General features: G+C 36.5%; 1 protein-coding gene across 1 annotated transcript in view; it reads left to right on the top strand.

Annotated features, from left to right (window-relative positions):
* Positions 1 to 22,695, top strand: part of NFAT5 (nuclear factor of activated T cells 5) — a 145,150-nt gene that overhangs the window by 51,073 nt on the left and 71,382 nt on the right. Inside the window, 1 exon segment of the mRNA XM_020989080.2 lies at positions 5,451 to 5,576. Within this exon segment, the coding sequence (XP_020844739.1) occupies positions 5,451 to 5,576 (126 nt within the window).

The raw sequence follows: 22,695 nt of genomic DNA, 5'->3' as shown, positions 1-22,695 counted from the left end.
TGTGTGTGTGTGTGTGTGTAACTTGTGTTCCACGTTAAGAATATAAGCTCTTTGAGAGTAGGAATTGTTTCATTCATTATATCTGTATCCTCAGCACCTAGCACATCATAGGCACTCTATTAATGCTCGGTTAATTCTCTCTCCATAACATTTCTTGCATCCTTCCCTTCCTTTGTAGTCTTCTTGCCACAATCCTAGTATAGATGCCCTCCTTTATTACCTAGTCTGTTTTACTTATCTCCTAACCAGGTGTTCCTGCCTTCCACCTGTCCTTTATAGCTCTGCCAGTTATTGCTCTGCCCAGAAATCTTCAATGGTTAGCTAGTGCCTACCCAATAAAGGCATTTAATAAGGTACCACTCTACCTTATCAGCCATATTTCATATTATTCACCATTTATACACACTATATTTCTGCAGATGTGTTCTCTTCTTTGCCCCTAAGCATATCCTCTGCTTTGCTGCCTTTTTTATTTTGCTCATTCTATTCCCAGTTCCTGGAATGTTTTATTCTCTCCCTTTTTGATTGTTGATTTTTACAAGTCTTTTAAAACTTAAATGCCATCTCTTCTGTGAAGCCTTCCCTTTATTCACTTCTCTAAGGAGATTGTGTTTTTAGATTTTCTAGGAATTATATATTCCTTAGCCTGTCCTCTCACCTCACCCCCCTCCCCTTTCACTGAGCAAACACAAAGGACTTGCAGAAATGAGAGTCAAAAATTTTGATTTTATGGGTCACTGTGGCTAAAAGTATTTATCATTTGTTGCCAGCCTCCTCATGATGAGCCTTTTCCCAAGTAGTTCATGGTCTGTCTGGGCCCATGTCCAGTGCCTTTTCATCTTATTAGAACCTGCCAAGAGCTTTAGTTCAGTTGACATGGCCTTTGTGAACCTAGGTTTGCTGCAAGCCTCTCCACCACAGTGTGAGGCATGAGAATAGATCTTTTGTGAAGTAACAATTAACACCTAAAAACTACAGGCACTCACTGACTTGAGAACATCTTGTTCATGTGTACAGCCATCTTGTACCTTGTTAAGGGGTTTGTAGTTGTTAGCAATGATAAATGAATTTCCTCTTCTGCTGGCTTCCCAGTTAGTGCCCAAGGACCCAAAATGAAATTGGAAGCATTTTTTTTTCTGAAAGAAGCATATCTAGTAACCATTGTATGGAACTATCACCTCCTTTCTTTTTCCTTGTTAAATTACCTCTTGTACTCTTTCTCTCTCAGGGAATTCTATTCATATATACATATGTGACTTTTTCCATTAAAAGTATCTTTTGTTTCTCTTCAAACATTTTAAACTAATTTTTTTTTTATTTTTAGGCAATTGGGGTTAAGTGACTTGCCCAGGGTCACACAGCTAGTAAGTGTCAAGTGTTTGGGCTGAGGCCACATTTGAACTCAGGTCCTCCTGACTTCAGGGCTGGTGCTCTGTCTACTGTGCCACCTAGCTGCCCCCAACTAATTACTTTTTTAAATAAATTTTTATTGATATCTTTTTTCTTTTTTTTTTTTTCCATCACATGGGTTTCCTCATTTACCTTTTTCTTCAAGAGAGCCATCCCATATAACAGAGAATTTTTTATAGGAAAAAGAAGCAGAGAAAAACATTTTTTTAGCAAAACCAATTGGTATGTTAAATAAATCTGACATTATATCCCATACCTCTGGGTCTATCATCACTGCAAAGGAGCAGAGAAGTATCTACTTCTGTCTCTTCTTCCGGGTCAAACTTGTTGTTGGCAATTTGTAACATTGTTAATGGCCATCACATTTATTAGCAGTATCAAGTGATAATAATAAGTGTTTTTAAAAGGTGTAGACCGTGATGGGGCTTACAGCCACCTCTATGCCCTGGGAGCTGCTGATTAAATTTCACTTTTACCAACTGCCACACATTGGTAGTTCTTCCTGGTCTCAGCTCCAATCCACTTCTCCACATCAGACTTCTCTCCTCTTTCTCTCTGATTCACAAATTCATTTGCTTGCTTCTCATTCTTACTTTCCATTCACTTTGTTATTCCCTCAAGCTAGGATCCTTTTTTTCTTGTAGCCTTTACTTCAAAGCTTCTGCTAAGAATAGTTTGCACTCATTGCTTGTTTCCTTACTATATACTGATTTTTGTAACATTGATTTTCTATCATTTTGCCATTATTGTAGTCATTATATAAATAATATTGGATTATTACATTCATATACCACAATTTGTTAAGCTTTTCCTTAGTCAATGGCCATCTATTTTGTTTCTAGTTCTTTGTTATTACAAAAAAGTGCTACTAATAAATATATATATATTTTTAGTGACCTCCTTATGATAATATCCCTCCTTGGGGTATTCTCCCAAGGGAGAGAGAGAGAGAGAGAGAGAGAGAGAGAGAGAGAGAGAGAGAGAGAGAGAGAGAGAGAGAGAGAGAGAGAGAGAGAGAGATGAGGGTGGGTGGGTGGGTGTGGGTGTGATAAGCAGCTTAGGTAGTGCTGTGGATAGCTAGTGGGCAGTTAGGAAGACCTGAGTTCAAATGTGGCCTCAGATCCTTACTGGTTGTATGGCCATGGGCAAATCATTTACTCTCCGTTTTCCTCAGTTTCCTCACCTTTAAGATGGGAATAATAATACTACTTTACAGGGTTGTTGTGAAGAGTATTTGTATAGCACTTACCAATGTGCTTGGTACATAGTAGCTGCTATATAAATATTAGATAGTATATTCCTAGCAGTGGAATGCTGAATCAGAAAACAATTGATTTACTTGCTAAGTGTAATGACAATTTAAAATATATAAGATCATTTGTAAACTCTTTTAGAGAAGTATGATAAAAGATTATGAGCAACATTACCTCAAGTAATTCCCCCTCCCCACCAAAAATAACCACCACAACAAAAACCCAAAACCAAAAACTACAGAGCAAAGTAGTAGGGTGTAAAATCAATTTAAAGAGAACTTGGCAAGAGACTCAAATACACAAAGTCATTCTGGGAGCATTTAAGATGAAATTGGAAGGAAGACGACAAACAAGAAATATGGAAAAGATTTGCAAAGGTTTTTATTTTAAAAAAACAACCTGTTGACTCTCAAGGAAAGTAGGACTTGCAATTGACTTCTAACATCACCATCCTAGATATGTTTATAGAAGAGGTAGAAATGACATTAAAAGAAATGAAACTGGTTAAAAAGATGCATTATTATATATTGGGAATATTAATATTGTTCTTTTTATGAGAGATACTTAGGAATATTAATTAGATATCTGCTGAATAGTCTCTCAGATTATTGAGATTTATTGAGGCATATGGGTGGCACAGTGAATAGATTGTTGGATTTAGAATCAGGAAAATGAATTTAAAAATGCTTCAGTGAAAAGTAGTTGGACAGAAACTAGGCCTAGCCAACATCTCACACTATATACCAAGGTAAGATCAAAATGGGTACATGATTTAGACATAAAGGATGATATCATTAGCAAATTAAAGGAGCATAGGGGAAAAAATGCCTGTCAGATCTATGGATGAAGAAAGAGTTTATGATCAAACAAAAAGAGAGAGATCACCGGAGGTAAAATGGATAATTTTCATTACATGAAGTTAAAAAAAGTTTGCACCAACAAAACCAATGCAGCCAAAATTAGAAGGAAACAGGAAATTGGAGGGGGAATTTTACAGCAAGTTTCTCTGATAAAGGTTTTATTTTGCAATATATAGGAAACTGAGCCAAATTTTAAAAAAAAGAGCCATTACACAATTGATAAATGGTCAAAGGATATATATGTGTACACACACGCACATATATATGTATACAGACATACACACATACATGCAGACATACATATATACATACATACGTATGTGTGTGTATATATATAGTTTTCAGAAGATGAAATCAAACCTATCAGTAGTCATATGAAAAAAAATCTCCAAATTACTATTGATTAGAGAATGCAAATTAAAACAGCTCTGATGTACCCTTACACCTATCATATTGACCAACATGACAGAAAGAGAAAATGACAGTGCTGTGGTGGGATTTGAAAAATAGGTAAACTAATGCCTATTAGCTGGAGAACAATTTGGAACTATGCCCAAAGACCTATAAAACTGTGCATATCCTTTGACCCAGCAATACCACCACTAGGTCTAAGTCCCAAAGAGATATGCAAAAAATATTTAAAACAACTCTTTTTATAATGTCAATTGGAAATTGAGGATATGCCAATTAGGAATTAGGGAATTGCAGAACAATTTGTAGGTATGTGATTGTGATGGAATACTATTGTGATGTAAAAAAAAGATGAACAGGATTGGTTTCAGAAAAACCTAGGAAGACTTACATGAATTGATACAAAGTGAAATGAGCAAAACCAGAACATGTTAGGCAGAAACAGCAATATTGTAACAGTAATCAACTATGAAAGACTTAGCTACTGTGACTAATACAGCAATCCATGACAGTTCCAAAGTACTCGTGATGAACAATGCTGTCTACCTCCAGAGGAGAGAACTGATAAACTCTGAGTGCAGATTGAAGCATTTTTTTTTCACTTTTATTCTTTTTCTTTTTGGCAACATAATTAATGTAGAAATATATTTGCATAACTTCACATGTATATTGGGTATCATATTGCTTACCTTCTTAATGGGTGGGGGAGGTACCTGAGGGAGGGAGAAAATTTGGAGCTCAAAATAAAAAATGAATGAAAAAAGAAATATTCTCCATTCTTTCAACTGATGTGTGTGCATATTTTTTTTTAAAGGCCTCAGACTAGTTGTGTGGCCTCGGGCAAGACATTGGCCTCTCTAAACCTCAATTTCCTCATCTGTAAAAGAGGGATAATAATTCCTACCTCAAAAGGTTGTTGTGAGGATCAAATGAGTTAACATTCGTAAAGTGCTTTGCAAACCTTAAAGCACTACCATTATTTGTTTAGATTATGTTGGTTGATTTTATTTTTTAATAATTTTATTATCAATATAATCTCAGGAAATAAGAAGTGAAATGAGGAATGAGACCCCAAATTAAATAAAACCATTAACTCCAAACTATTTACATTTTGATAAAAGAAAAAATTTAAACTTAAAATAATTAAGAGTTATTTCCTCTTATCTCCACTTCTGAGTTTGTACTCATAAAACTTGTTTGCTTTTTTTGTACAGTTGTAATCAGTGTATTTGACTGCCCAGTTATGCTTTCTTTGCATCACTTCATATGCTTTCCCATACTTCTTATTTTTAAACATTTGTAATTTTATGTCATAGTAGCATATTTGATTGCATTGATATACCATAATTCAGCTGTTTTCCATTTACATAAGTTGCTTGTCGTTTTCTGCCTTTACCAATAAAGACACTGACTATTTTTGTATACGTAGAGGGCTTTTCCCCTATTTACTGTTACCTTTAAGACATAGTCTTGTTGATTTAATATTTAATTGTTTCTTCTGCTTTTCTTTTTCCAGAATCTGTCTATGATCTTCTCCCGAAGGAGTTACAGTTACCTCCATCTAGAGAAACATCTGTAGCATCCATGAGTCAGACAAGTGGCGGTGAGGCAGGCTCGCCTCCTCCAGCTGTAGTTGCTGCTGGTATGCATTTAATTTTATTTTTATTGAAGAAACCTGTGAGTTATGTACACTATGCTGCCCCACATGAACAGTGCTGGCAAAGTTTGGATTAAAAAGATCATGGAGGATAACTGAGGGTTCATTTTAGAAGGTTTTAACTTGTATTTTTTGCCATATAATTTTCTTTAGCTCATCTGCTTGATGTACTGTTATGAGCGAGCAGTTATTGTTTAAAACATAAGTGCTTAAAACAGTGCCTGACACATCCTAAGTGCTTGATAAATGCTTGTTGACTTGACATCAATCACATTGTCTTTTCTATAAATGGCATTGTCTGTAATAGATTCTGTCTTCAAATATGGGAACCATTTGAAGATAACTATAACTGCACACAAAAGGTTAAATTCCAAGCTGTGGATAAAAAATGGTGTTTGAGACTGAATTTTTTTTTAAATGATACTCTTTGTTAGCTTAAAAGAGAAAATATATATTATTTTGCATGACCTGGAGAAGCACTCAGGGTTAAAACACTCAAATCTCTTTCTTTTTGTAGCATGTTACTATAACCTTTTCATTGCATATTAAAATGTGTGTGTAACTCAGGGTAGCATGACTTCATACTCACTGGATTCAGGGTGAAATAATTAGAGAATTAAATGTAAGACTTGTACAAATACATAATGAATTTGAAATTCACTTAGTTTATATTTTATGCTGAGCTTCCAGATCATATGCTTAAAACATAAATAAAAAACTCTTACTGGTCTCTTATTTTTGGCACAAAATTTCAATTCATATTCGAATAAAAGATTGAGGGCAGACAACAAATGATGGTAAAGATTTGGCTAGCAAAGTTAGTATGTAGATTCTCTTCATAGTATGTTGCTTTACATAGCTTTGATTCAACTTTAGTAAGGCTGAAATCAAGTGGTTTTGATTTATAAAAGTTAAAGCAATACATATACTTGAGGTTTATGTGTCTCTCCTCGTGGATTAAGATTTCTTTCATAATTTAGTTCCTCTGGTCTTTAAAATGGTCTTTGAAGTCCATCAGAGGAAAGTATTTTTAATAGATTTTGCTAGTTTGGAAAAAAGAGAACAAGGAAGCAGAAAGTTGCTTTGCAAATGAGATGCTACTGATGTTCTAGAGCTTTTTGACTGTGGTTTTTAAATGTATGTACCTTGTACACAAAAGCCTTCCACTGATCTGTGTAGTGCAGTAAACAGACTTCCTGGTTGGGATCACAAAAACTTTAAATATGGCAAAGAAACTTTACAGCACTGGTCACTGTTCATGTGTTGTCAGGCATTTTCTAACAGATTCTGTGGATTTAATTGTGTGCCATCAAACTTTTTAGTAATTAAACTTAGAAGATGATACTGGTGAAGCAATATCCACTAGATTCTAAAATTTCTTTAAATATCTTTTCAGAAACATAGCTATTTTAATTGAATAATTAAAATTGTATTGGGTCATAAAATATAAAAGAAATCACTAAAATTTTGTTAATGGTGTCACATTAAATCCACAAGTAGAAACTGACTAACTGATTTCTTTTATATCTTTTGAGAGTGTTTTTAAAGATATGAGTTTAACTAGAACTAAAAGTCTGTTTCCTCTATGCTTTTTGGCATAAATTTATATATATATATTATATATATATATGTATGTATGTGTATATATACACACACACACATATATATATATACATACACACATATATAATACATATATGTATATATATAATTGCTTTTAAAAGCTAAATGAATGGGGTTTTTGGTAAAAAGCTATCTTCCTTTTCAAAAACCCCCATATATTTCGATTTCCATTTTAGGAGGCTTTATTAAAAAATAAAATTAAATGAGTCTTGAATTTAGATCTTAGGGTCCTCTATCTAGAACTGGAAGGGACCTCAGAGAATGACTTCTTTCAGTTAACTCATTTTAGAAGTGAAGAAGCCTAGTTGCAGTGAGGTTATAAGTGACTTGGCCAGGGTAATAGAGGTAGCAAGCATCGAAGTGGAGCTTTGAACCCCTCTGGCTTTAGAGCCAATGTTCTTTCTATTGGTGTGCCACTTTACTTTCTACAATTTGAAACACTTCTTATGACAGTTAATAAGATGTCGATTTTCACAAGTTGTACAGAAAAAGAATATTTCTCCCAGCAAGATTAAAGCCAAATTGTAGACAGGAAGATATTTGAACTAAAGGAAGCATGCTGAATTGTAAAGAACAAAAGTAATAAGTTCTTCATTATAAAGATGATCAGAAGACTAGAAAGAAAACCATTCCAGTATAGTTATATTCAGGATTATTTGTTCTGTTTGTTTTCATTTTTTAAAACTTAATCTGTCTTATTCTAAAATTCTAGTATGTTATTGGTTAAAAAAAATAGCTAACACTATCCATTTTCAATGTAGATGAGCTACATTAAACTGGATATGTTATTCTTTTTAAGAGTTAATATAAATATCATTTGATTACCCTTTACTGTTAACTGTGTTACCAGAAGGGTAAATTATAGTGCCAACTTGATTTTCCTCGTTTTATTTATCATTTGTCCAGTATTTTTTCTATACCTAAGATAGGATGCGTAGGAAAAGTCAGATTAATTTAGATACAAATCTGTTGAGCCATTGTTAAATAATCATTCTAGTCAGAGGAAGATGCTTGATATGATAAATTCTTAAAGAGTTTGGAAGGAACAATATTGTATGCAGTCACGTACAAGAGCCTAGTGGGAACAGACTTCTAGTTTTGCCATAAAGATTTTACTTCATAAATGCTGTTAGATTGACTTTTAAAATCTTGATGTATGGATATGGATGACCATATTTTGTTATTTGATTATTAAATAGACAATGTCTTTCTCAGATTCACCAATGCAGATTTTTTCCCCTCTCATGGTGCTGATAGGATGCTAATCCACAATCCAGAATATTCTGCTAAAGGTTGTGGAATGAAGTTACTTGTTAAGACCTTCTTTAGCTTTTTGTGTTTTCATGACAAAGGAACTATAGGAATTGGAATACATTGGAATAAGCAGAAGCCGTAGATGGAACGACTTTGAATAGTTCTGTGGCTTATTAATAATTGAAATAGTTGATCCCCTTTCCTAAAAAGAAAAATAAAAGAAAAAAGCCCCTCCTCTGAAGTTTACAGTGTTGAAGGAGAGGGGCATGGATAAGACAAGTTCATAAATAACTCTACTGCATATTATGATGAGTGCATAAAAGAGATCTAATCGTTGTGTTAGGAATGATTAGACGGAGAACACTTAGAGCTCTGGGCTCAGGCAAAGTTTCATGGAATAGGTGGCACTTAAGTTTGCCCTGGAAAGAAGGGAAGGATTTCTAGTAGGTAGAGATGGGGAGAGATCTGTTCTTGGAATGGCATGTGTGAAAGCACAGTCATTAGCGTAAATGGTGAGATTGGAGATCTATGTACAGTCCAGTTTAACTAGAATATAGAGTGTATATACAGTAGTATTTGAAAAAGAAAAATACAGACCACTCTGGTATGTTTGCCAAGAAAACTCCAAATGGAGTCACAAAGAGTCAGACATACCTGAAATGACTGAACAACAACAAATACAGTAGTATGCTGTAAGATGGGAAGAGTAGGTTGGAACCAGATTGTGAGGGGCTTTGAATGTAATTTAAGGAGTTGGTATTTTATTTTATAAGCAGTTGGGAGCCACTAAAGGTTTTGAAAGTTACTTTGGCAGTCATATGAAAGATGGATTAGAGAGAGGAGAAAGCCAGGAGGTAGGAAAACCAATTAAGAAACTTCCAATAGTTGGGGAAAGTGTGGGAAATGAGGATCTGCACTACAGTGGTTACAGACAGAGACTAATATTGACATTGATAACTCACATTTATATAAGATTTATGGTTCAGTAGTTGCTTTCCTCAGGATGAACTAGAGAGGTAAATAGTGAAGAGGTTACCTTTATTTTGCAGAGGAGAAACCTGAGAGTGATGTTGGCCAAACAGCAGGGCTAAAGTTTTGAAGGCAGTACTTGACTTTGCCTTTTAACTTAAAGACACAGTACAATTTCAAGAATTCTTTGTTTCCTTTAAGGCTTGGCTCAAGTGCCACTATCTACATGAAGCTTTTCCTTATTACTCCCACCTCCCATCTATTTGGTATAGTTATTTCTGTTTGTCCTGGAAAGGCAGCATGGCAGAGTGGATAGAGAGCTGGCCTCAAATCCTGCCTCTGCCTCATACTAGATCTGTGACCCTGGGCAAATTACTTAACTTCATTACTCTAGGCAGATCTCTTAATACTGTGTAAGTCGGGGCAGCTAGGTGGTGCAGTGGATAGAGCCACCAGCCCTGGAGTCAGGAGGACCTGAGTTCAAATCTTAACTCAGACACATAATACTTCCTAGCTGCGTGATTCTGGGCAAGTCACTTAACCACAACTGCCTCACTTTAAAAAAAAAAAGACTATGTAAGTTGCGGAGGTGTCAGTCTGTATTAGTAGAGAGAGTTTCCTCATCCAAAAATTCACTTGACCAATGAAATGATAGGCCTATTCCTTAGCCCTTTTATGTAATATGTGCTTACTATATACCAGGCACTGATTCCCACAACAACTCTAGGACGAAGGTGCTATTATGATCCCTGCTTCTGAGTTGAGGAAACTGAGGCAGATAGCAGTTAAGTGACTTGCCCAGGGCCACACAGTAAGTGTCTGAGGTCACATTTGAACTCAGGTCTTCCTTACTCCTGGCCCTGCTTTATCTACTGCTCCATCTAGTTGGCCCAGTATACTAGTTACAGTATTCTAGTTAAGTTGTCATAGCAACTGTTTAAAGCTTTTGTGTATAAACATAAAACAGATGTAGAAAAAAGGCACCTTTATTGAATGACTGAGTGGATAACACTAACTTAAAAACAATTTGGGGCAGCATGGGTTAGTGACAGTAGAGTGCTGACCCCAAAGTCAGGAGAATCTGAGTTCAAATGTGGCCTCAGACGCTAACTAACTGTGATTTTGGTGGGCAAGTCACTTAACACTGTTTGCATCACTTTTTATTGTAAAATGAGCTGCAGAAGGAAATGACAAACCACTCTAGTGTCTCTGCCAAGAAGAAACCTCAGATGGGGTCAAGCAGAGTTGGACATGACTGAAACGACTCAACAACAACGAAAATTCAATGACTTTATAAAGAAATAATCTATGTGACAACATGATTACTGTGACTGTTGGATAGTGCATAGAAATTATGACTTTTGCCTTATTGCAATTAGTTTTATAGAGTAATACATTTGTAAAAGCCAGCCACATGGTAATAGCTGTTTTTTATAATAAAAGACCCTGATTGAGTGCCATTTATTTTAGGGGAAACCAGATAGGTGAACTGAGCTTCTTACCTTGATTAGTAATTATCCTTCAGTTTCTGCAATTTTAAATTACCTCAAACTACTAAAATTAAAAAAAGAAAACAGTTAAACTCTCAAACTATTCACCTGTAAAAAACCTGTGTACACACTGAGCCTAATGATCAGGTAATTGAAACAAGATAAAGATGTAAATTGCAGTTTTCTTCTTTTCTTATTAGACTAAAAACACTTTTACTTGATGATTCACTAAAAGTGAGCTTTAGCACTTTGTTTAATGGCCAGATCCTATAGAGTCAGACTATATGATTTGTGCTAGTGTCTTTATTTGATGAAATTGTACTATAACAGGAATCTATTATAATGGAATTATATGTCTGTTAGAAAGCATTTGTATTTGAATTAATTTTAATTTTTCTTTCTTTGAATAGACTAATTCTGGGTAGATTTTATTTAACTTTTGAAATTAATTGAATCTTTTAAATTAATTGAGATTGGTAAAGCATATTTTGAGAAACATGTTTTTTTTTCCTTCATAAAATACATATTTCTTCCTATTCTCCAAAATTAAACCTGAAGGCTATTAGGGAATCAGTGTTTGATCATAGGTGCCAATTTCCATTTGACCTGTGTCTCAAATACAGGTCAAATTTCAACAACAGATACAGGTCAAATCTTAACAACAAATAGATGATTTTTTAAAGAAAATTACTTATTCATTCATAAACATTTACTATCTCTTAGACAATAAATGTGCAGCACAGAAAGTAGAGTAACTCTCAGAACCATTAGAGATGGCAAGGTCTGCCAAAGGAAGGTAGTGTTCTACCATACATGGAAAGAACGCACTGACTCTGGAATCAGAAGACATGGGTTCAAATCCCACTTCAGTTATTTACTGTGATGTGGCCTTGGGCAAGTCACTTAATCTCCTTAGGAAGGCTTCCTTATCTGTAAAATGAGAATATTGGGCTAGATGGCCTCTCCTTTGTAGCTCTCAGTCTATGGTCCTATAATCTCTCATGGTCCTGTAATTGTCTGGAGTCAGATCACTTTAAGATATTGCAAGCTACGGGCAGCTAGGTGGCGCAGTGGATAGGGCTCTGGCCTTGGAGTCAGGAGGACCTGAGTTCAAATTCAGCCTCAGACACTTGACACTTACTAGCTAGGTGACCCTGGGCAAGTCACTTAACCCCAATTGCCTCACCAAAAAGAAAAAAGAAAAAAAAAGATATTGCAAGCTAGTTTTCAATTTAGTGAAAATAAAGTTCATTAATCAGTCCAAAATATTTATAGGATACCTTTTTTGTTTAAACCAATCTGAAAGACATCTGACTGTTAATTATCCTGAGAGTGGCATTCTTGAGGGAAGCTATTTGACATAAGTGAAAAGTTCTATTTCTTGGCAAATGTTAGACATAGAAGTAATTTGGAGATCAGTAGGTAAATATTTTTTAAGCACCTGCTATGTGCCAGGAGCTGTACTAAGTGCTAGAGATTTTTATAAAAAGAGGAAAAAGAGACTGTCCTTGCCCTCGCAGAGCTCATAGTTTAATGGAATCCAGAAATGTCCGTTGACTGAAGATTACTCACATTGCAAATGTGCCTAATACATAAGCAAAAAATGCTTATTACCTGTCTGTGTTTACTATATGTCCCTTAAATGTATTCTCGCTGTCTGTCCTTCCTCTCATAGAATTTTCGAGCTGGAAGGGATAGTCACAGATAGGACATTGAGGACTAGAAAGTTTAAGTGATTTGCCCAAGTGACCAGACCCCAGATCTCCTAGCTCCCAGGCCGCTGTTTTTCCTCATTGTGTTGCACTGCTTATTTGGAACAATTAGACTTTGATAATTGAACCTGCAGAAGAAAACAGGGTGCTTTGTCTCATCTATGTACTAGTAATAATCCTGTACCTTCAGTTACTTTGATATTTTAAAAATAAAAACACTTACATATTATCTTGTTCCAATCTCACAACCTATAAGGGAACTGCTCTTAATTCCCTATTTTTACACAAGAGCAAACTGGATGAAGAGGTTAAGCGACTTGCCCAGAGTCATACAGAAAGTAAGTAGCTGAGGCAGGACTTGAATTCAGGTCTAACTTCAAGTCTAGCACTGCATGGTCTGTGCCACCTGCGTTTTCATATTTAGATCTCATTCATAGATGGACAAATTTGGGAATATACAGCATTTCATAGTAAAATAGAATAAGAGAATATTTTCATATATAAATAAAGAATATTTTCAACTATATAATCAATCAATAAGAATTTATTGCACACCTGGTAAGTAAATGGCAGTGTATTAGGCACTGGGCATACGAAGGAAAAAAATGAAAGTACTCCTGCCCTCAAGGACCTTACATTCTATGGGGGTGGAGAAAGACTTATTTAATGCATGTATAACTCTCACGTCTGATCTCTTTACTCCATTTATACAGCCACCACAATAGTTCAGATCCTCATCGCCTCTTAGATGGACAGTAGCCTCCTAATTGGTCTCCTTGTTTCAAGTCTCTTCTCCTCTCCAGTGCTCCTCTAAATCACACCAAAGTAATGTTCTTAAAGCACAGGTCTTACTGAGTAAATCTTGCTGTTCCTCACACATGACATTCTACTTTTGTCTCTGCACAGACCACCCTCCCATTCCGTGAATTATTCTGTTCTAACTTTTATCTCTGTGGATCTCTAATTTCCTTCAAACCTCAGCTCAAATGCGACTTCTTAAAAGGTACTTTTTCTCATCCTTCTGCCTATTAGTGCCTTCCCCTTCAAAATGAGCTTGTATTTATTTTATTTATACTGAAGCGTACATATCATATATAAGAAGTAAATGCAGAATGGATGATTGTATGATCCATTATCTTCCTTTAACTCAAGATAGAATATCACTGCCAGTATTAGCTATTGCAGAAGTGAAATGAATAGGAATTGTTTTTTATTTGCCTTTGTAATACCTTGTAGGATTATTCTTACTGAACAGCTTTACTTTCCCAATTACAGTTTAAAAATGTAATTTTTTATTGGTATGAACTTGACAAACATAAACATGACCTTTCCATAGCACATGAAAAGTAGTTTGTATGTGAAACTGAATCTCTGTTGCATACCACTTTTTTAAAAGTATGTAGCAAATTCAACATGGTAGTCCCAAAACTGGCCTGTTTATGACCTTCCTGATTATTTAGAATAGTTAATAAACTGTCCTTTCATTTTTATATTAGACATATTTTAAACTTTGTGTTAAATATTTTAATGAAATTTCCCTCCTTGATTTGATCATAAAAATAAAGATATATTTACATGAGAGATTTTGGGCCTAAAAAGTAATAAAATCACATTTTTAAAGAGCAGATTTCCTAAAAATCACACACAGGAGGGAAATTGTTAATTTTCTGATAAAATTCAAAGTAATAAAAAGAAATCTGAAAGCAGAATGGGTAGAAAAAAAACAGGAACGCAAAAGGTTTCATATACTCAATAATGAATTCCTTATTGGTTAACCCTATGGCAGTCAACATCAAATGCAGAGTTCCGGTCAGTGTAACTCCAAAATGGGAGGCAAATTGCTGAGTGCCCATATACCTGCTCTAGTAAAACCCTGAAGTTCACACCAGATCAAATAATAAAGAAATCCAATTAGAAGCTGCAGTTAAGTTACTTCTTTCACTCTAAATCTCCACAAAAAGCCAGCCAGAAAAACAAGGGCAGTAGGAAAGTTATAGGATGTGCACTGTGCTCCTCCCCACCCAAACCCTAGCAAAAACAGTGTCATTGTAGGGTTGCCTTTCAGCTGACCAGAATGATCAGGGCACATGTAGTCTCTAAGGCTCTGTCTAAAGGCTCAAAGGGTGGAGGGCTCCCCTGGGAAGTCTCCTGAATCATCAGGAAGCAGCAGAGAACTGTGGTGAACAGCCATTAGGGCTCACACCCAGACAGCCTAGCCCTAGGCCTAGGATCTCTGAGGGTTCTTTAACACACTGTCCTGAGATGTCCTGAAGGATCAGCACACTGAACCTCAAAAATGTAAGAGATCCTAACCTTGGAAGATGGAGGTCAGCATATGAGCCTAGGGTGAGGCCAAACAGGGCTAACTGCCCTACCCAATATACAGCATGGGATCCTGGCACAAAGCCCCAATTTTGAAACTAAAACTGGAGAAATAAATAAATCAAAGAAAAAACACTTAGGAGTAAAAAAAAAAATTGCAAATCCAAGGGATTTTTCTCCAAAAAGGAACAAAAAACTTTCTAACAACTACAAATAGAGACTCAAAGGAAAAAAAGTCAATTTTCTGCAAGGAATATATGAAAACTGAGAGAAATGAAACAAGAAGAAAAAATATGAAATCAGAAGGAGAATAGCTTAGAGCAGAAAGTAGTAAACCTAACCAAAGAAATGGACTTGGACTCCTTGAAAACTAGAATAGATCAAATAGAAATCAGTGGTTCCATTTGATAGAAAGAAATATTAGAATAAAATAAAAAGATTGAAAAAATAGAAATATGAGATGATTCCAAAAACAGCTCAGAAAATTACTTGCAAGGAGATATTTTAGTAATTACTGGGATCCCTTAAAACCGTGATTACTGCATTAGAGAAATTATAAATAAAAACTCCTTATATTTATTAGAACCAGAAGGCAAACTCTAATTACCTCCAGAAGGGAGTCTTAAAATGAAAAGTCCCAGTAATGTCATAACCAAAATCTAAAGTTCCCATCAAAACAAAAATACTTCAAAGAACCAGAAAGAAGTGGTTCAGGTATATCATGTCAGCCTTGGATTAATCCCTCCATCCATCACACATGGAAGTAGAAAAAAATATTCAACCATTCTATGCAACCATTCACTACAAATTTATGTTACACAACTTAAACTGGGCCCTCACTGCCACTAGGCAATCCTTCTGTACTTCCTTTATCAACTTACTATCCTACTCTCCACAGCAGATCTTCCAAACCTTTTCATCCTTCTTTAGCCCCTTCATGGCTCCCCTTCCACCTTCTTAGCTGAACTTTGCCTCATATTTTACAGAAAAAATTGAGGCCATTTGCTGGGAATTCCTTCGCCTCCCCCCTTCCTCATCTCATATCACTCAGACGCCTTTTGCCACTATTTTCTCCTTTACCTTTGTCTCACATGAAGAAGTGGCTTAACTGCATACCAAGGCCCACCTTCCACTTGTACAAGTAATCCCATTCCATCTTGTCTCCTCCAACAGATTTCCCCCTCTGTCGTCCCTACCCTATCACTTATCTTCAGTCTCTCTCTTTCTACAGACTCTTTCCTACTGCCTACAGACATGCCCATATCTGTCCCATCTTTAAAATACTCTTATTTGATCCTTCCATCCCTGCTAATTTGTCCTATATCTCTTCTGCTCCTTGTGGCCAAATTCCTTGAAAAAATGGACTATAACAGGTGCCTCCATTTTCTCTCCTCTCACTCACTTCTTTACCCTTTACGACTCTACTTCTGACTCATCATTCCTCTGAAACTGCTCTCTCCAAATTTGGTGGCTTTGAGAATTTTAAAATTATTGGACTATCTGAAAGCCATGAGCAAAAAAAGAGCCTAGACATCATCATTCAAGAAATTATCAAGGAAAACTGCCCTGATATAGTAGAACCAGAGGGCAAAATAGAAATTGAAAGAATCCTCGGATCTCCTCCTGAAAGAGATCCCCAAAGGAAAACTCCTAGGAATATTGTAGCCAAATTCCAGAGTTCCCAGGTCAAGGAGAAAATATTACAAGCTGCCAGAAGGAAACAGTTCAAGTACTGTGGAAACATAATCAGGATAACACAAGATTTAGGAGCTTCTACATTAAAGGACCGCAGGGCATGGAATATAATATTCCGGAGGGCAAAGGAGATAGGATTACAACCAAGAATCACCTACCCAGTATAATCCTTCAGGGGAAAAAATGGTCGTTCAGTGAAATAGAGGACTTTCAAGCATTCTTGATGAAAAGACCAGAGCTGAATAGAAAATTTGACTTTCAAATACAGGACTCAAGTGGAACATGAAGAGGTAAACAGGAAAGAGAAATCATAAGAGCTTAATTAAGATTGAACTGTTTGCATTCCTGCATGGAAAGATGATATTTATAACTCATGAGACCTTTGTCAGTATTAGGGTAGTTGGAGGGAAAAAAAAATATACATATGTATATGTAGATAGATAGATAGATAGAGGGCACAGAGTGAGCTGAAGATTAAGGGGTCATATCTGGAGAATAAAATTAAGGGATGAGAGAGGATGATACTCAGAGAAGAAGAAAGGAAGAGGTAGAATGGGGTAAATTATCTCACAAAAAAAAAGCAGAAAAGTCTCTTACAATGGAGGGGAAACGGGGGAAGGTGACTGGGAATGAGTGAATCTTATTCTCATAGGATTTGGCTTAAGGAGGGAATAACATACACATTGAATTGGGTATGGAAATCTGTCTTACCCTACAGGAAAATGGGGGAGAAGGGACAAGAGAGCAGGGGGACGATAGAGAGGAGGGCAGATTGGGAAAGGGGGTAATCAGAAGTAAATACTTCTGAGGAGGGACAGGGTCAAAAGAAAGAATAGAATAAGTGGGAGGGCAGGATAGGATTAAGGGAAATAGAGTTAGTGTTTTACAACATGTTTATTATGGACGTGTTTTGCATAACTGTACATGTACAACCTATATTGAGTTGCTTGCCTTTTCAATGAGGGTGGGTGGGGAGGGAGGAAGAGAGAAAATTTGAAACCTAAAGTTTTAAAAGCATATGTTTAAAAAAATGTTTTCACATGCTACTGGGAAATAAGAAATATAGGAAATGGGGTACAGAAGTCTATCCTGCCCTACAGGAAAATAGAAGGGGAAGGGGATAAGAGAAGGGGAGAGAGATAGAAGAGAGGACAGATTAGGGGAAGAGAGGACAGAATGCATGCCATCTTGGGGTGGGGGGGAGGGGGAAGATGGGGTGAAAATTTGGAACTCAAAAACTTGTGGAAGTGAATGTTGAAAACTAAAAATAAATAAATTTATATTAGAAATTTTAAAAAAACCCACCAAATTTGGTGGCTTTTTCTCGATTTTTTTTAACCCCTCTGCAGCCTTTGGCACTCTATCATTCTTTTCTTCTTGATAATCTCTTCTCCCTAGGTTTTCAGAATGCCAGTCTCTTTTGGTTTTCTTCCTATCTATATGACTGCTGTTTTTCAGTATTCTTTGATCTTCATCCAGGTCACACCCTTTAACTGTAGGTGATCCTCAGGATTCTGTGGGAATAGCTGAATACATTGGGACATATGAATGTAATACAATATTATTTCAAAATAAGAAATGATAAAAAGCAATTATAGTGAATCTTGGGTTTTATGAACTTAAAGTGAGCAGAATCAGAAAAACAGTTTATATGAGGGCAGAAACATTTTAAAGAAAAACAACTTTGAAAGAATTAAGAACACTGACCAATGCAATAACCAAGTTCCAGAGGATCTATAATAAAGCATGTTAACCTACCATTTGAGTGAGAGGACATGGACATAAGGTACAGAGACACATATTTTTGGACATGGCTGCTGTGTGGCTTTGTTTTGCTGGACTATTTGTTTTGAGGTTCCCTACACCCCCCGGTTTTTAATTGGGCAGGGAGGTTGAGGGAGGGAGGATTAACAGCAGCAACTCCCCCCTTCCCCCATTACAACATCAAAAAAAAATGTGATAACAGAAGGAAGTTCAGATGGAACACAGACAAGCACACAGTTTGGAAAGGAATGTGTTGAATTTATTGCATCCTTAAAAAAGCAAGTGGTAGGAAATGGACAATCTTTTTTTGTGTTTTGCTGTGTATAAAAATGCCCTTTTGTGGTGTTTAAGTTCAGAATGAAAAAGGATATCAAGCAACCATTTGCAGATCTCATAGCACTTTGTCTAGTTTACCCTTATTACATGAGTATTTGTATATGTATGCAGTATCTGTCTGTCCTATCCCCGTTATTATAGTCTAAACTCTTTCAGGCAGGCCGAGGGTTACATTATCTTTCATTTTATTATTATTATTTTTTTTTTAGGCAATTGGGGTTAAGTGACTTGCTCAGAGTCACACAGCTACTAAGTGTCAGGTGTTTGGTCTGAGGCCGGATTTGAACTCAGGTCCTCCTGACTTCAGGGCCGGTACTCTATCCACTATGCCGCCTAGCTGCCCCGGTTACATTATCTTTCATCTCAGCAGTCTCAGTATCTAGCAATTAATCAGTGGACATTTATTAAGTGCCTACCATGTGTCAGGTGCTAGAGTTAGAAAGATTTTTAAAAATGAAACATTCTCTGCTCTTGAGCTTCCTGTCTGGGACAATAATATATATGTATGTATGTATGTATGTATGTATGTATGTATGTATGTATGTGTATATATATGTGTGTGTGTGTGTGTGTGCATAATCTGTAATATAGATATATATACATATATGCAAAAAATTAAATAATAGCATATTTCTTGTACAAAAGTGCCTGATAACTTTATTTGCTGAAGTTAAAATCATGCTTCACAAGTACATTTCTTTGTCACTACTATCTGCAATCTCTGCAACATTTGACATAGTTGACCACCCTCTCCTCCTGGATAGTCTTTTTGCTCTGTATTTAACATTAATTTCTCTTGGTTCTTCTTCTGCCTCACCTTCTTACCATTCAGTCTCCCTTGTTGGATCATGTTGCCCGTGCTATAGTGGAAAGAGAACTGGTTCTAGAGTTAAAGGAGAAAGCTGTGTTTAAGTCCTCCTTTGACACTACTGTCTGGGTGATGAGTCACTTAGCTTCCCTAGGCCTTAGTTTCCTCAAGTGTAAAATGAAGGCGTTAGACCAGATGGCCCTCTGAGATAATGTCTACTACCTCTAGATGAATGATCCTTTGATGTCCAAATGAGTGAACCTCAAGGGTCTGTCTTAGGCCCTGTTATCTTTTCTTTCTACTTTCATTCTCTCTTAGTGACCTCATCAGTTCCTATAGGTTTCATTATAATCTGTATACACATTACTGTCAGATTTATATATCCTGTCCTAGTCTGTCTCCTGATCTCTAGTCCCACGTTAAGAATTACATCTTAAACATTTAAAACTGTTTGTTTTGTAGACACCACAAACTCATTGTGTGTAAAATAGAATTTGGTTTTTCCCCCAAACTCACTCCCTTCCAGATTTCCCTAGTTCTGTCAAAGGTAGCACCATCCTTCTAGTCACCCAGGTTTTTAACCTCAGGATTATCCTTGACTTCTCACTATCTCAGCCCATATATTGTTGCCAAATTTTGTTATTTTTACCATTGTAATGTCTCTTTTGTCTGTCCCTTTCTCTTTACTTACAGGCCTTCATCACTTCTTACCCCAGCTATTGTTAACATCTTTCTAATTGGTCTCTGTCTAATTTCTCTTTCCAATCTGTATTCTATTCAGATGTCAAAGTGATTTTTACCAAGGGCAGATCTGAACGTATTACCCTACTATTCAATAAACTCCATGGCTTTGTATTGCCTCTAGGATAAAATTTAAGCTTCTTTACTTGGTTTTTAAAGACCTGCATAGCCTATTCCAGCCTACCTTTCCAGTTTTACTATACATTACTCCCTTCTAACACTATCTATTTCCACCAACTGGTCTTGCTGTTCCATCCCTTTGCTCTGGCTGTCCTACATGCCAAGAATATATTTCATCCTTATTTTTACTTACAGTCTCTGGTTTCCTTCAAAGCTCAGCTCAAGCATCACCTTTTACATGAAGTTTGTCCAGATTCCTGTGCAGTGAGTTGCTAGAGTGAAATTACCCATTATTTTATACATACTTATATGTGTATATATTGTCCTCAATATACTATAAACTCCTTGAGGGCAGAGACTAATTTTATTCCCAGTGTCTAGTATTTAATAGATATTCATGGTTTGATGCTTTTTTACCTATAGTTTTATTTAACCATTTGCTCTCTTATTTAGGATGGTACTTTACTATTTGTTTCCTTTCACCTATTAGTTTACTATCCTTTTGTTTCATTTTTTGTCCCTATTTTTACCCTTTTTTCTTCCCTCAGATTCTTATCCAATTACATGGCCTTGTTATAAATTTCTTTGTATTTATCTTAGCCATTCTTTGTACATGGAACTTGGTTTCTTTCATTTTGTTACATATAAATACAAAACGAATGTTTAAAATGAAGGTGACAGCATTTATTAAATACTTACCATATGCTAAGCACTGTGCTAAACACTGGGGCTACCAGAAACAAAATAAAACATAGTCTGTGGCCTTAAAGGAGGTCATGTGCAAGTGGAGGAGACAACATACCAACAACTGTATATACAGGAGGTAATTACAGAGGGAAAGCACCAGAAGTCAGAAATGGGGATCAGCAAGGACTTTTGCAGAAGGTGGGATTTGAGGTGAGTCATGAATCCAGGGTGTGGGGGTAAGGAGAGAAAGCAACCTAGGTTTGGCGGAACAGAGTGATTCTTAGATGAGGTGCATGTGTGAGAAACAATAAGAAAGCTAATGTTTTTGAATCATAGAATTTGTAGAGACATAGTGTGTAAGAAGACTGGAAAGAAAGGAAGGGGTCAGGTTGTAGAGAGCTTTAAAAGCCACAAAGGGTTTAATATTTGATTCTAGAGGTAATAGAGATCTACTGGCGTTTATTGAATAGGAAGGTGATATGGTTAGACCTTTACTTAAGGAAAATCAATTTAACAGCTGAATGGAGGATGGATTATAGTTGAGAAAGACCCAAGGCAGGGAGACCAACGAGGTTTGTGTGATAGTCTAGGGGTGATAAGGCCCTACACCAGAGTGACACCTACGTAAGTGGAGACAAGGGAATGTACAGGAGAGGTGTTATGGAAATAGAAATGACAGTAATTGGCAATAGGTTGTGGAGTGAGTATGACTGAAGAGTCAAGAATGACACCTAGGTTGCAAGCCTCAGTGACTGGAAGAATGATGATTCTCTTGACAGTTGACTGACAGAAGTTCAGTAAAGGGGAACGTTTAGAGGAAAGGAAGCATTCGGTTTTGGATGTATTGAATTGAAGAAGTCTACGGGGATGCTTAGTTTAAGATGAAATAGGCAATTGAGGATGTGAAATTGGAAGTCAGGAGAGATTCCACTGTTCAGTTGTTTCAGTCATATCTGGCTTTGTGACCCCATTTAGGGTTCTCTTGGCAAAGATATGGGAGTGGTTTGCCGTTTCCTTCTCCAGCTTATTTTATCAGTAAGGAAACTGAGGCAAACAGGGTTAAACAGCTAGTATGTGTCTGAGGCCAGATTTGGACTCAGAAAGATGAGTCTTCCTGACTCCAGGCCTGGCACTCTATTCACTGTGCCACCTAGCTTTATAGAAGAGAGGCTAAGACTGGATAAAACATCTGAGAATCATCTGCATAGAGATGATAGCTGAATCCAAGGGAGCTGAGCTTATCAAATGAGACAGTATAGAAGGAGAAGAGAGGAGGGCTAAGGGAAGAATCTTGTGGGCCACCCACAGTTAGTAGAGATGACCTGGGTGATGATCCAGCAAAGGAGACTGAGACAGGTGGGAGGAGAAGCAAGACAGAGTAGTATTATAAAAAGCCAGAGAGGAGAGTGTTTCTGTTGGTTTTTTGTTTTTTGTTTTTTAGGCAATTGGGGTTAAGTGACTTTCCCAGGGTCACACAGCTAGTAAGTGTCAGGTGTCTAGTCTGAGGCCGGATTTGAACTCAGGTCCTCCTGACTTCAGGGCCAGTGCTCTATCCACCGTGCCACCTAGCTGCCCCAAGGAGA

This window comes from Phascolarctos cinereus, unplaced genomic scaffold (assembly GCF_003287225.1).
Source record: "Phascolarctos cinereus isolate Bilbo 61053 unplaced genomic scaffold, phaCin_HiC Scaffold_2;HRSCAF=192, whole genome shotgun sequence".
Lineage (NCBI taxonomy): Eukaryota > Metazoa > Chordata > Mammalia > Diprotodontia > Phascolarctidae > Phascolarctos > Phascolarctos cinereus.
Note: the sequence above shows the minus strand (reverse complement) of the source record. Positions and strands in the feature narration are given on the sequence as shown.